This window comes from Spizellomyces punctatus (genome assembly GCF_000182565.1).
Source record: "Spizellomyces punctatus DAOM BR117 chromosome Unknown supercont1.12, whole genome shotgun sequence".
Lineage (NCBI taxonomy): Eukaryota > Fungi > Chytridiomycota > Chytridiomycetes > Spizellomycetales > Spizellomycetaceae > Spizellomyces > Spizellomyces punctatus.
The window spans coordinates 425,501-439,448 of record NW_015971548.1 but is presented as its reverse complement, the minus strand read 5'-3'; the positions used below and the strand labels follow the sequence as shown (position 1 = coordinate 439,448).

The 13,948-nt window shown below is 46.5% G+C and overlaps 4 protein-coding genes and 1 non-coding gene across 5 annotated transcripts; 3 read left to right on the top strand and 2 right to left on the bottom strand.

Annotated features, from left to right (window-relative positions):
- Positions 1–860: 860 nt before the first annotated feature.
- Positions 861–932, bottom strand: SPPG_10158. Its single transcript has one exon. It is a non-coding gene; the product is annotated as a tRNA-Glu (tRNA).
- A 1,273-nt stretch (positions 933–2,205) lies between these two features.
- On the top strand, positions 2,206–5,024 carry SPPG_06549 (uncharacterized protein). The gene is made up of 3 exons (XM_016754750.1): positions 2,206–3,196; positions 3,453–4,494; positions 4,560–5,024. Exons 1-3 carry the CDS (start codon positions 3,134–3,136, stop codon positions 4,865–4,867), a joined length of 1,413 nt encoding a protein of 470 aa, XP_016606185.1. The 5' UTR covers positions 2,206–3,133; the 3' UTR covers positions 4,868–5,024.
- A 1,907-nt stretch (positions 5,025–6,931) lies between these two features.
- SPPG_06548 (uncharacterized protein) lies at positions 6,932–8,416 on the top strand. The gene is made up of 2 exons (XM_016754749.1): positions 6,932–7,365; positions 7,447–8,416. The coding sequence occupies exons 1-2, from the start codon at positions 7,052–7,054 to the stop codon at positions 8,270–8,272; spliced, it is 1,140 nt and encodes a 379-aa protein (XP_016606184.1). The 5' UTR covers positions 6,932–7,051; the 3' UTR covers positions 8,273–8,416.
- Positions 8,332–10,849, bottom strand: SPPG_06547 (uncharacterized protein). The gene is made up of 4 exons (XM_016754748.1): positions 10,415–10,849; positions 9,237–10,291; positions 9,002–9,169; positions 8,332–8,932 (listed from the first exon to the last, which is right to left on the bottom strand). The coding sequence occupies exons 1-4, from the start codon at positions 10,520–10,522 to the stop codon at positions 8,647–8,649; spliced, it is 1,617 nt and encodes a 538-aa protein (XP_016606183.1). The 5' UTR covers positions 10,523–10,849; the 3' UTR covers positions 8,332–8,646.
- A 1,274-nt stretch (positions 10,850–12,123) lies between these two features.
- Positions 12,124–13,441, top strand: SPPG_06546 (peptide methionine sulfoxide reductase B2, chloroplastic). The gene is made up of 6 exons (XM_016754747.1): positions 12,124–12,341; positions 12,391–12,517; positions 12,574–12,670; positions 12,741–12,827; positions 12,893–12,969; positions 13,030–13,441. The coding sequence occupies exons 2-6, from the start codon at positions 12,416–12,418 to the stop codon at positions 13,132–13,134; spliced, it is 468 nt and encodes a 155-aa protein (XP_016606182.1). The 5' UTR covers positions 12,124–12,341; positions 12,391–12,415; the 3' UTR covers positions 13,135–13,441.
- Positions 13,442–13,948: the final 507 nt, after the last annotated feature.

Sequence of the window (13,948 nt, the reverse complement as noted above, 5' to 3'; positions counted from 1 at the left end):
TTCACCGGTTGCTCTCGGTAATTTGGTTACTGGCGTGCTGAAGTCGTGCGGTTGAAGCTGCGCAATGAACGCAACAATTCCTGGAGGTCACTGAGAGATAGAACTCCGAGGGATGAAGTGCCAAACGAGTTCATTATGAGGATTGTGGATACGAATATGATGTAAATGTCTGTAATCATGTCGGAAGCTTCTTTTGGTTTTCTTTCATCTGGATACCCATTTTCCCACGCTCAAGGTCTATAAAGAGAGGGATCTTTACTCTAACCCCCATCTTCTACCTTCAAGAATGATGAATTTTCCTGGGATTGAGGGCACACGTTCCGCCCAACGACAAGCAACCGGAACCAGCAGCACCCAGTAGTTTTAGTCTCCAAGCTATTGTTCACGAAATTTATCCGGCTTTCAGAGACTACCTTTCTTGCAAAGACTCTTGGGTTCAATGTCATCCAAGGGTTCGAAATCAAGGCCTAGTAGGGGACGACGTGTAGCCGTGGGCAATTTTCCGGTCGAAACAACCGTTACGTTGCCTGTATACTTGCCTTCGAATAACTAGTTCGTTCGCTTTTCCGGTACTAGTGCCAATATCATCGGCTCCGCACTATGCCCAACCTGTTAGCTGCATTCCAGAGGATAGGAGTTCTCGACAACTCAGTATCTCTTCCCTTTGCCTTTATTTGAGGCCATTCTTGAAAGAGACTTTGAGAGCTTGCGGAAATTGGTCTGAGAAGGCTTGATGGAGGTGAAAGCGACTTGCTAATAGACAATCTGCCACATTTTCTATGACTTTTCATTGGAATAACTAGCTTGGGACATTGAATATTGGGAAAGGCGACAAAAAAATATGCGGTAGAGCATCCTGATTCCGCATCGGGGAATCGAACCCCGGCCGCCGCGGTGAGAGCGCGGAATCCTAACCACTGGACCAATGCGGATACAATAACGTTGGGGGCCAAGGAATACAAGTCTATATCAGCTTACATGCAATCATATAAAAAGCTCCCCCTGCAGGGGTAATGAATTCGCGACCGAACGAAAAACTCTCTTCCTTGCCGTCTTCTGAGACGAGATTATTATGCAGGCTGAGAGGGGTATTGATAATCACGGAACCTCAACAACGAGAGGGACGAGGAGACCAACGTGAGAAAAAGTGATCAACCTTTGCAAGTCGAGAATTTAGGGCGGGTTCGCTTCCATGAGGGGCAATGTCGTCTTATCTGGACCCACGAACAAGGCTTCAAAATGAAAAGTGTGGGATTGCGAGAAAGATGGATATCCGATGGGTAAACTTCTGGCCTTTTGCTCCTGTTCCACCAACTCGGAGGCGTCCGTGTGCGAGGACGGATGCACCAAACGACATGGAACCTAGGTTCGTTTTCCCACGGGCGACGCAGGAGATGGTTCCGCAGCATTGTTTCCATAAGAACTGTTATCATCATCATTAGTCGTAAGAACGAATCATGCCGTGTTGACGGAGAATCAGCGTTTCTCAGCTGCATGTGGGCTTGTCCGAACGCTGCGGACTGTGATCTCATCCGATGCATCGTGCCAGTTGTACGAAACACGGCCAAGATAAAGGTCAAGGACCCTGGGGGCGGTCTGTCACCATCGCAGAAAAAAAAATAAAAATGGTAAGATGATGATGACAGACAGGATGGGCATTTTGCCATTTTCTGATTGTGGTTCCAGTTCCATGCCAAAGCGTAGTAAGTTAGTAGATGCATTTTGGCACAAAGTGAAACCCTTTCCCTAAAAAACACGCACGCGTTAGTCTTGTTAGTAGGAAAGATCCATATGGGTATCAAAACGGACTCAGGCGTAGTTTGTTGTTTGCAGGGTTTGCAAAAGCCTTTGCGAGGTAGGAATCGTTGGAACCACTTCAACTGTCATTTTATATTTTTGTTACTCCTCCAAAAACGAGCAAAGACGACGACGACGACGACAATGAAATTGCATATATATCATATATAAAAATGCACAAGGGAGGGACAAACACAAAAAGTTAGTAGAAGCTCAATAGGCCCTGGTTAGTCGAAAGGCAATATGATGAGCTTAGTTCTCTCCGTATGAAGTAACCATGGTATTGGCCATCATATAACTATATATGGCATGTCATGTAACTGTAAAAGGAAGGAATTCCTGTAAGATAGACCTCCTTTAAGAGTTGTCTTTTTTCCACAATTTGCCTCTCTCTCCTTCTCTTCGTCTTGTCTCTCCTGCCATTTGTCTCCTCTCTCTCTCTCTCCACATTCCATTCGAGTGTCTGGCGTTGGAAATGCCATTTTTGAATCCATCGCGCACACACGGAACAAAAAGAATAATGAACGCAACAACCGTATTTGCCTCCTGGCGACACTTACTAACCAGGGCGAACAGGTTGCCTTCCACAGCTTTTTGCCTTTCGGACAACTCCCTTGACTTTACAGTTTCTTTTGTCCAAAAAACCTTCTTTGGCGATGGTAATCGGCCCTGGGGAACGCCCTCGTGCAAGATTGTCTCCTTATTCTCTCTCCAACTTTCTTGGCCCTTTGTAGACAACGCTTTTCCCTCTCTCTCCCCTTTAGCTTCTTCTTCTTTCTCTCCCTCCCAGAGATACAAAAAGGTCGCTGGCCGATTTTGGTTGTTTCATCATTGGGTTAGCACCTCGATTAAAAAAAACCCGTTTTTTTTCTTCTTCCTTGTCGTCGTCGTTCCCCCCCCAGCTCCTTGCTCTCTCCCACTTCTTGCTCACTCGTTCTTTCTTCCTCCCGGACAGTATCTGCTCTTGTGTGCTCTGTCGTACACACAGCCTTCTCCAAGCTAGCTGCAAGATACACACACAGACAAGACCGACTCGGGCCAAAAGCGTTCTTTTTGTGTGGCGCGCCCGACACTCGTCCCTTTCAACTGTCAGATACCCCATCCGCATGGGCAAAACCAACTGAACAATAAAGGCTTCCGTTAAGACAAGACCAGCTCTCAAGAACACGCTTACGACCTCAAAAGTGCTCTTGCCATCTGCGTGGGAACATTCATCTTTGAGCGACATCTCTCACCATCTGGAACGTGCACATCAACATTTGCAACTTGACTTTTACTCCTACACTTTTACCTTGAACGCATAGTCGCGCTGGTTTGAAAGTAGAACGTTTCAATCATGCTTGTTGGAACTCAATCGACCAGCGAAATTAACATGGCCGGAATGTGCGACATGGACTTGGTAAGTACTTTTGTGTGCATCTGTTGTTTTTGTTTTTCTCTTGTTGTGTGCTTTTGTGAATGTGTGCGTTTGCTTGCTAAAAGAGTGCAAGTCCGCTGCTTCACAATGTCCGGATGTCGAGATCCAGATGGGGCCTACTACCCCAGGGTCTGATAATAAATTCCCACACGCGACGCGCTTTGCGTATTTTTTGCCTAGTACCCCAGGGTGCATGAAATCCGACCTTTGACTTATGCGTTCCTTGCTCTCTTGACAGATCATGCGCCTTCATCAGTATGCCTACAATCCGAGCGTATACAAGCCCAACCCTTACGTAGATGTCTCCAAGCTCAACCTTGGTGCTTATATGCAAGACATGTTTGGGCAAGACGTTTTGTCTGCCGCTGAGCAAGAAGTCGTTGCACCTCTGGCCACGACTGATATCTCTACGCTAGAACAATCGCCCGAGCGACTCGGGCAGGCGCCGTTGGCTGCCGTAACTCCAATTCCCCTGGGAGATATGCCCTTCATTTTTGATTTGGGATACTCTCAAGGGCATCTTCAAGATCACGCCAAACAGACGGTAACGGCGCTGCAGGCCTGCGGTATTCCCACATCCCCATCGCGGCCAGCTCCCGCTAGCTTCCTGCCGGAGATGGAATCGCGACTTTTGCACTCCACGTCGCTTGATTTCTTGGACAGTCTTGGTCCAGACGTTGGCGTCGGTGCAGACGAAGAATTTGGCTCGCAGGACTCTATTCTCCAAGACGAGTTCGATGACGAGCCGCGCTATACAGATCTGTCATGCCCTTCCTCAGACTTCACCCAGGCAGACATTTCGTCGCCCATTGATTTTCAGCCTCCTTTCCATGGTCTGGCTACACCGGAGGACGATAACGAGTTTGAGATTTACGCCTTTGGTGCGGATTACACACCAGCGCCTGTTCGCACCAGTCGTCGCTTGTCTCACAGCTCACTGCTTTCCGAACCCATCGCGGAAGCGCCAAAACCTAAAGCTCGCAAGCGAAAGGCTGCCGTGAGCGATGTTGAGAACGAAGAGAATGTAGATCCCGATATGCCTGCTCAAAAAAAGATCCGCCAGAAAGCCGAAACTCGTCGTGAGCAGTGCAAGATTGCGTGCATCCACTGTAAGAAGGCTTGCAAAAAGTGTGACAATCTTCGTCCTTGTACCCGATGCTGTCGAATGGGTTATGCGGACTCTTGCCTTGACGCTCCGCGCAAAGAGCGGCCCAAGAGTGTGAGGCGGGGGCACTACGGCAAAAAGAATAACAATGACTTCCGTTTGGAGACTGCTAGCGGTCAGTATGTGTCGCTTGGTATCATCTGTAGGAACAGTATTTTAACAATTCCTGGATGGTTACAGACAGTGGGAACGAATGGTCTCCGTCGTCTTCTGAATATTCTCGATCTTCTTCCTTTAATGAATACTCTTGTTCGTCGCCCATGTCCTTTGAGCACCTTTCAAGCCCAGCTCCTTCCTCTCTTTACGATTCTGATTGCGAGTTCACACCAAATGCGTCGAACCGCACCGCAGCGTACCTTGCGACTCCTTTAACGTCGAAGGCCTCCAAGAATGGAACATCACCGGATAGACACTATGTGTCCCCTCTCAATATTTTTGCTCCTCCTGTGCAATCCCGAAGAAGATTGCACGGTCGAAGGGATGATTAAGTATCCGCACGATGATATCACGGCACCGCGAACCTTCGTGTACACAAATTAATTTATTCTTGCCGCTGTCGACCGCGACAGCCTGGCATGTCGGTCGACGCACATTCATGCACATAGTCTTTTTTTTATTTAAACTACATAGTGTCAAAAAAGCGGGGGGGGGGGGGGGGGGTCTTTGGGCATAATCATTGATTAGTGACAGACTGGAGTCGGCCTGACGGGTAACTGTTCTGTGGGATCAATTTTGGTCTGAATGGGACGTACTAGCGTAGGCCTGCAATTGGTAGTTTATTGTGGTTGGTTTTGGGTTGGAGATTTTGGGTTATACCCGTCTTTCATTGCTGTTTTAATTTTGTTCTTTTTTTTTTACTATTTGTATGTTGAATATTTTTTTGATATTTCTATCTGTTGAAAATTCGGCGGATCAAGTGCGCGTCGTGTGTCTGCGCATACGGAGACTCGCCAACTTTTGAAACTCCGACGCGCGATTTTAGTTTAAGGTTATGTCATCAGTGGAATCATGCACGTGCCGGGATTCCGACCACAAGATTCCCCCGATTTATTCTGTGATACCACCTGCTGGCACGTGTATGTATCCTTTTAATTACCTCTTACCAATCACCGGGTAACAAAAGAGCGAGGAGAGTTGGCGGGAGGCCACCGCACAGGAGACAAGTTGCAAACGAACGCACAAAGGGGGGGAAACCCCATCCAAGGAGGTCCGACCCTGTACTTGAAAATTAAAACATTTTCAGTCAAAGCAATTTACGATTAATTGCCAGGAGGACATGCGTTTACAAACATTCAATATGGGTCCAGACAAATCCCATTGCAGGTGGCTGGGACAATGTTCAGTCCTCAGATGAGCAAAAAATACGTTCTGGAAATACTATTCAACAGATCGTCATACACGCTTTGCTGTGGCATGAATTTGTATTATGATGGATTTTGCATCAGGTAGCACGTTGTAGAATATTAAAGTGGCAGATTTTCTTTAGTTTTTTTTGGCCACCCGCCCATATTTAATGTTTTTGTGCGTACGGGTGCACGGTGTCTTTAATGGGTGGTGGCTTGTAAAATGTTGGAGGGGCTTAGGAGGAGGAGGAGGTGGAGGCTGTATATTGGGAAAGGGGCGAACACAGCCCGATAGTATTAGGATCAATATCTGATAGGATATGCCAGCATCGACATTGTTAGAAACTCTGCCTTGTTAGTTTTTGCTCAAATCACGGTTTTGATCCAATGTCCCATCCCTGTCGTGGTCCACCCTATTTTCATGGTTCATCAGCAACGACATACTTTCATCTTTTTGTATTTTGAATACCATGTTGATGTTGAGATGTGAATGTGCGTCTCCGTCTTCAGTCTGGATAGATGACCTTGTGCTTGAATTTGAAAATGTTGAATTACAAAAACTCTTAAACGACAAGTAACGCGCATGTTATTATGCAACATACTACGGTTGTTTCTAACCGGGTAACTAAGCCCACCACCACGAGAGAAATCCTACTAAGCCCTTGATTCCGAAATTCTTTAGTCGGAGGATGTTCAGATACTAAGGTAGATCAGAATTGGACTGGGAATACACGTGGGAAAATCAGCAAGAAATACCTGCGATCGTAGCAATATAGTAGTAGCAGCGTTTGCAAGGGGTCATGTTGTTGTTGTTGTTGTCGGGAGGGCGAGGTCCTCGGCACCACCACATCTGCATTCTCATGGTTGGACTTGAGAGTCGCGATGAGAAGAGTTGCGCAGATGGTTTGAGAGTCGAGGAACTGGTGAGGAAGGGGAGAGACAGCAAAAGGCCCCCTTTTTATAGACCTTCAGCATGCGCCTCACCGCAATTTGAAAAAGAAAAAGTTACATTAGCATGCCACACCGCAGTTTGGAGAACATTAGCATGCATGCCTCACCGCTTTGAGCGATAGATGGGGGTGCTGATTATGCGATATGATTAACTGGATTAATCCGGATAATAATGGGTCCTAGTGCCATTTTCAATCACCTCCACACTAATAAAAACTTGTGGATTTGTAATCTTCAAACCATGAGGAATAATCATCAGCGACACTATAAAAATGGGAGAACGACAGCTTTGTCCTTCCTCTCCAATCCAACAACCACAAAAAAGCAGTCTCTTTCATCACTTGTCAATAATCATCACAGCATAACAACAACAAAAAAATGGTCGGAAAAGCATCTCTATTCGCACCACTCCGGTTATCTCCTCAAATCACACTTGCTCACCGCATCGTCATGGCACCTTTGACCCGAAACCGAGCCATCGATGCCAATATTCCCAACGAACTCATGGCCAAATACTATGAGCAGCGGTCGAATGAGGGTGGATTGATCATTACAGAAGGCACTGCTATTAGCAAGTATGGACATGGGTATGCTAATGTGCCTGGGATCTACACGGATGAAATGGAGGATGGGTGGAAGAAGATTGTTAAAAGGGTACATGCAAAGAAGGGGATATTCTTTATGCAATTGTGGTAGGTTACCCTTTGTAAAATCTGGATTTCTTTTTGGTACCATACTTATTGCAGATGCTCATTTGGTTTGAACACAAATAGGCACGTTGGCCGTCAATCCCATCCCGCCTTTATGCCCAACAACGAATTACCTCATTCCGCCTCGGCAGTACAGCCAAACACTAATGTATACCTCCCAACCGGCAAAATGGAAAAAGCGCCAACACCACATGCAATGACAATTGATGAGATACGGCGCACCCTCAACGACTACAAAGAAGCTGCTCGGCGGGCACGTCGGGCTGGGTTTGATGGTGTCGAGCTGCACGGTGCCAATGGGTACCTCATTGATCAGTTCCTTCAGGACGGCACCAATAAACGAACGGATGCGTACGGCGGATCAATTGAAAACCGTGCACGGTTTGCCATTGAGGCCATTGAAGCTGCTATTGAAGGTGTAGGCGGTGAAGCCGGTCGTGTCGGAATCCGATTCGCGCCATGGGGAACATTTGGTGACATGAGCGAAAGTAACACGGAAGCTCTCTTTTCCTACGTCCTAGAAAAAGTCAACAAGTTCAACCTCGCCTATGTTCATCTTGTCGAACCCCGTATCAATGGTAACCAAGATAAATCTGATGCATCGCACGCCCGTGAACTCCAACCCTTTCGTGACATTTACAAAGGAAATTTCATGGTCGCCGGTGGATATTTGAAAGAGAACGCTAATGAAGCAATTCAATCTGGATACGCGGATTTGGTGGCATTTGGACGTTGGTATCTGGCCAACCCGGACTTTGTCGAGCGCTTGAGAAAGGATTTGCCGTTGAATAAATATCACCGTCCTACCTTTTACACGAATGGGGCCGAGGGGTATGTTGATTATCCGTTCTTTGAGGAAGTGAAACAGGTCGGCGTTCAGTCGAGTTAGGGTTCTGGCAGGGCTGGATCATGGTTAATCACGACGGTGTGGGTAAACTCAACAGATACTCATGTAGATACTGTATAATTGTGTTTTTTTTAATGTGATTTCTGGCAAATAGATGTGGTTTTCTAATTGACCGAATCATAAACATGACCTCTTTATCTGGGAGTTACAGGTCTACAAATAGTGTCTACTGTACAGTTTACGCAGCACACCATACGGAACTAACAAAGACTACCTACTTCAAGACTTTTTTTACAACATCTGATTCTATTCCACCCAAAGGCACTATATGCAACAGACCCAGCTTCCCATATATATGTACAGCGGAGGTCGCCAACTTCTCTAACTTTCCTAGACCATCCAGCCTGACCCTAACTCTAATATGCATACCGGGTCTGGCCAAACGAGGCCGGAATACCCATCAAGCCACTGTGGCTAGCCGAAAACGACAATTCATTCGAGTCCTCCATGGGAGGTGATGGATGTACACTGTTCACGGCTGGGAACATGAGTGTAGGAGTTGAATTGAGTGTTTCGGACGGGATTTCCGTGCTTCCTTTACTTCGCTTTTTGCGAATAGGCAGGCCGTTGTCGTATCGTTGTCGTTTACGGATTACATCGGTTTTCATGGAGAGGGGCCTCATCGTGTTGTGAAGTTTTAAACTATAGAGTTGTAACTGAACGTTAGAGACAATTGTAAGACAGTAGCTTCAGCATTGTAGAAATACGCACTACAATCCGCATGCATTGCAAAGATTATTCCCTGCATCGTCACGTCGCCATAGTGGTGTGGTCTTTGTTTGACAATTGTAGCATTCCGCTTGAACGACCTCCTCGGATTGTTCTTTGCGTGAGGAAGCCTTGAGGTTCTTGGGACGGTTGGTGTTGTGTAATTTAAGGCTATGCGAAAGGGATAGGTAAGCATCGGTTTGAAATCAAAGAAGAGAGAAGGGTTTTAAATACGCACTATAATCCGCATGCATTGCACAAAAGTTCATCATTGGCTGATCGTCTCCACAATGGAGTGGACGTTACACCGCAGTTCTCGCACATGAGCTTTCCATCGCTATTTCCCGCGCATGCGACGTTGCGGACCGTGCGTGGGGCTGAGGGTGTTGGAACGGGACGGGGACGATAAGTTGCGGTTGTGCGTTCAGGGAGTTGTGCGGACGATGTAGGTGGTGTGGATGCTGGGGTAGGATTTTGGCCAACTTGTTTGGATGATGTGGGTATTGTGGCGTTGTCCGGGAGGTAAAGAGAGGTAGGTAGTATGGATGGTTGTTGGGCTTGCACAGGACGGACGGGGGTAAAAGATGTGTCGGAAAAGATTGATGCCAATAGGGACCTTTCGTGCGCTGAATAGGATGCATCAGGTTGTGTGATGGGCACCGTTGTTGAACTGTTGAGGCTATCAGGGCTTGTTGATGTCATATTGTTGTATAATGTGCTAGAGATGGGTGATGTGTCTGACCAGGTTGACGGCAACATATCGGAAATGTCTGGCGTCGTGGCCAACTTTGGGGATCCGATCATTGATGCAGACCATCCAGTTGTAGAATCGCGAATGTACTCGTCAAACAAGGCATCAGAATGCCCATCAAGAGCGTCCCAGGAAAGTTCAAAACAGTCTTCTGTTACGGATCCCAATGACTGGACGACTTCAATCGCTGATGCAAAGACGGGTGTTTCGGGCGACGGCATGGAAGGGATTGCTTGTTCATCCACATTGTAAAGAGATGGACGTTGGGAAGCGTGCAGAGGATGGGCGGAAAGACCTGCCGACTCCATGTGGCCAACGCCGAGAAACGTGTTGCACGTGCGGACATCTCCAAAGTCCTTTGGTCGACCAATCAATGCAGGCGCTTTCGCATCTGCCTCGTCCAGCTTGCGGGTTGCCTTGGTCGAAATCTTTCGAAACTGCCTTGAATTGAGGTCGTTGGCTCTGTACATGGATTGATGGAGATGCCAGAGACGCCATGATAGGTTCTCGAGGCGATTGCCGTTTTCGAGCGTGTCTTTGACCTGACATGGAAGGGCACCGAGAGGACGTTGAGAACAAATGTGCATGATGGCAGACAAATGGGCTGCATTTCCCTAGGGGCCGCTGGCAAGCTCATCCCAGATATATAGAAAAGAAGTTCTTACCTTGGAGCACGTTTTCCAAGCACGGGCCAAATCGTCATCATTATCCAGCTCGGCAAAAGGAGAAAAGTCATTTTCGTTTCCCTTCACTTTCAGGACGAGGGGCGCCATCGAGAATTGCTTGATGCTGTCACAAAAAGAGATGATGGGCACAAGTATTGCAAAGTATGACTGATGAATGTTCGGAGCAGAGCGGTTAGGTTCAGGTACAGGGCTATTTTTTTTGTTAATATCACCAAGCCAAAATACAATGTTGGACTGGAAGAGTTGGAAGAGGGAAGGGAGGGGAGTTTATTGACGTCAAGAATAGCCTGTTCGGAACCAGCGGGCAATCAACATGCAAGAAGAAGAAGAAAAAAGAAATAAAAAAACAGCAGCCGCTGATGCCCAGCGATTACATGACACTGTCAAACAGTCCAACCAACGTTAATGCCAGTGTGTCCGTTCAATTAATCGACATTGCATTGCTGGCCATTGCCCCTTAAGTAACAATAAAAAAAAAAGCCAATTCCTCCCATTCTCCCCGTCCACAACTTACGAATACCCCAACACACAACAAAAATCCCGCAAGTCCCCAAAAAGAAAAACGCTCACAGTGCCAGTGGCTGTGTAAATGCACACGTTCGTCCAACGGAGGTTCCGAGTTAACGCATTTACGCGCGCCCCTCTAAAACACTAAGTTGGAACACTAGAGTGTGCTAAATACTTATATAACAGCTGTCCATAAAACAAAAACCGTAAAACATGGGTATTTACGACCAACTAGTTTTTGTTTTTTTTCTGTTTTCAATCGCCACCATTTTTAACAATCATAGGAAGGATTTGAAGGATTTTGTAGCAGATCCGCCATTGCCCCAAGGTGTGCATGTCACGTTCTCCACGACGACTTTTTCTATACCCAACTAGCCATGAAATTTCCTTTATCGATTAGACAGCTCAACAGGCGCACAACCACAGGAAAACAAAATATTTCGTACAGCAGCAGCAAAGTCGCAAACCGCCCACAGCTTGACAGTAAAAAAACATTCGCAATTTGCAGACAAGCTGAACGCGACGGAACCCAACGCCGCGGCCGAGTATTTCAATTGTTGATGTTGCCATCTCTTACCTTTTTTTTCCTCTTTTTGCTCCTACACTGCAGGTTCCGATTGCCACTTTTGACAGAGACAAATGACGTATCCCTCCAAATAGAAATATCCGCAAACAGAGCAGAAAAAAGATGAGCGGAGAAATGCAGCGATATTGTCCAATGAAGCGGGAATAAGGATGCTTAACTTGTTGCACTACCGTTGAACAAGATACACACATGCTGGTGAAAAGGGACCTTTGAAAGGTTGCAAGATTTGGGGCAAAGGAGGGGAGACTTTCGACACCCTGTCTTTAAATTATTCTTAACCCATGGCCGCGGCAGGCTAAGATGAACAACGTCAGACTTACAAAGGCTGCTTCACCGACGTCATCACTGTCAGGCCTGACGGCATAACCTTGCTCCGATATTTGAAATTCCTCCAGGGCACTTTGTGTCAACGGCGCCTTCACTGGTCATCTTTGTGTTTCGGGCATGTCCTTGGATGGAAGAACGAGTTGCACGGACATTCTGCAACATGCTTGACCATTCCGTCATAGCGATGGGTGAACCCTAGGGTATTCATGAGTTGTTTGCATGCCCCCGCTCGCTTTGATGTCGCTGGTCTATACCAAAAAAAAGCAGAGAAAGGATGCCCTTTTACAATGTGCTGATGCATGGGCACAGGTTCCTTGGATCAGCAAAAAGAACAGATCTCAAATCTACTATAGGGGTTATGCCCCTTCCATACAACATCATCAATATGTCCATCAAAGTGCAGACCTTCATTCCAAACATCCAAGGAAGGACTTGGCCGTTCATTTGAAGCCTGGAGGGGAGTGGGGTAATAATGACCTAATAAAGGTAAATGACATGACTCACCTCGATCAGCCACGTCGCTGACTTGAACAAGCAATGGGACACTTGCACTTTTGGTGATGTTTTTACGACCACTCTGGCATCGCACTCGCATCTTCCCTCTCACCCGTTCTTTCTTTTTCCGCACTGTTACCATGTCTTTACCGAAAACAGACCAAGAGGTAAGTGTTGCTCGTTTTGTCTGATCTATCTTCTTTTCCTGAGCGTTACGTTTTAGTGGAGAGTCAAGTTGACGCCCGAGCAATTCCGCGTGCTACGGCAGAAGGGGACCGAAGCACCTGGAACGGGAGAGTACAATAAGCATAAGGCGGACGGTATGTCTCTTGATGTTTACTTTTGCTGTTGAATGTACGTCCAAAGTGTTCATACATTTTACCACCATAGGTGTGTATCATTGTGCTGGATGCGATGCACCCTTATATAAATCAAGCACAAAGTTTGATTCCGGTTGTGGATGGCCAGCATTCTTTGGTTGGTTTGTGTTGTTCCGTTAACAGTGTGTTCACCTTTCAACCTAAACCATGCATATGTCTCAGACGCCATACCCGGTGCCGTGACCCGTCACGTCGACAATACGTATGGAATGGAGCGCACTGAGATTGTTTGTTCGAATGTATGTTCAAGGACACAGTTTCGGACCAAATCTCAAGTTTCTTACCTAAAATATTTTTAGTGTGGAGGTCATTTAGGTCATGTCTTTAAGGGAGAAGGGTTTCCGACGCCAACCGATGAACGCCATTGTGTGAACTCTGTCTCGATGCGATTTACAGACAAATGAAGCCTTTTACACTACTGAGACTTGATACGATGACATACAAGACAAAGAATAGGCAGCAGAACATGTATATCCATGGGTGATGGCCATTTAAACGGATATTAGCAAAGACGAATAGGAAATTAGCATATGTGTATATAGTCAGTCAAATGGGAGCAACCATCTCCCACAAGAACATGTAATGGATCTGGCAATATCCCCTTCTTCATCGCCAGTTTCTGCCGAGGTTGAGAAACACTGACCCTCTATTCGGATAAACTTGCTCGTCTTAAACGAGAAATCTAATATATTGGACCACACCGATCAAGCCATGCTCAAAGATGTCCGAGAATCAGTCATGCAGTATCCCTGTCTTGGTTCACCTAATGCATTATTTGAATACCGCGGCCGCAAGAGAGTGAACAACCCGCACTTGACGATATTTTCGATGAATACAAAAACACTCCTCGATGCGCACGGTCATCGACTTTCCGATCTGACAGCATTGTATCAACTCAGTTTAGATGACTTGCATTCTCTATTCAAATAGCTTGCAAGCTGCCACGCCTGTAGACTTTTGAGTACCCTCACTAATGACAAAATTCTTGAGTAAGAAACGCATTCCTCCAAGCTATGCGTACAAATTCAACGTCTTTTTCATTCGGAACAGACGTGAATCTAGAGACAGACCTGATCTGTTGTCACCATTTGGTCCATCCAACCGAGAGAGCAGAGAGCTTGAGGTGGGTCGCGATGAATTAGCATGTCGCAATTGTTTTTACGTGAACTGGAAACCAAGGACACTGGATTGCAATTGGAGTTGATGTTAACCTTATTC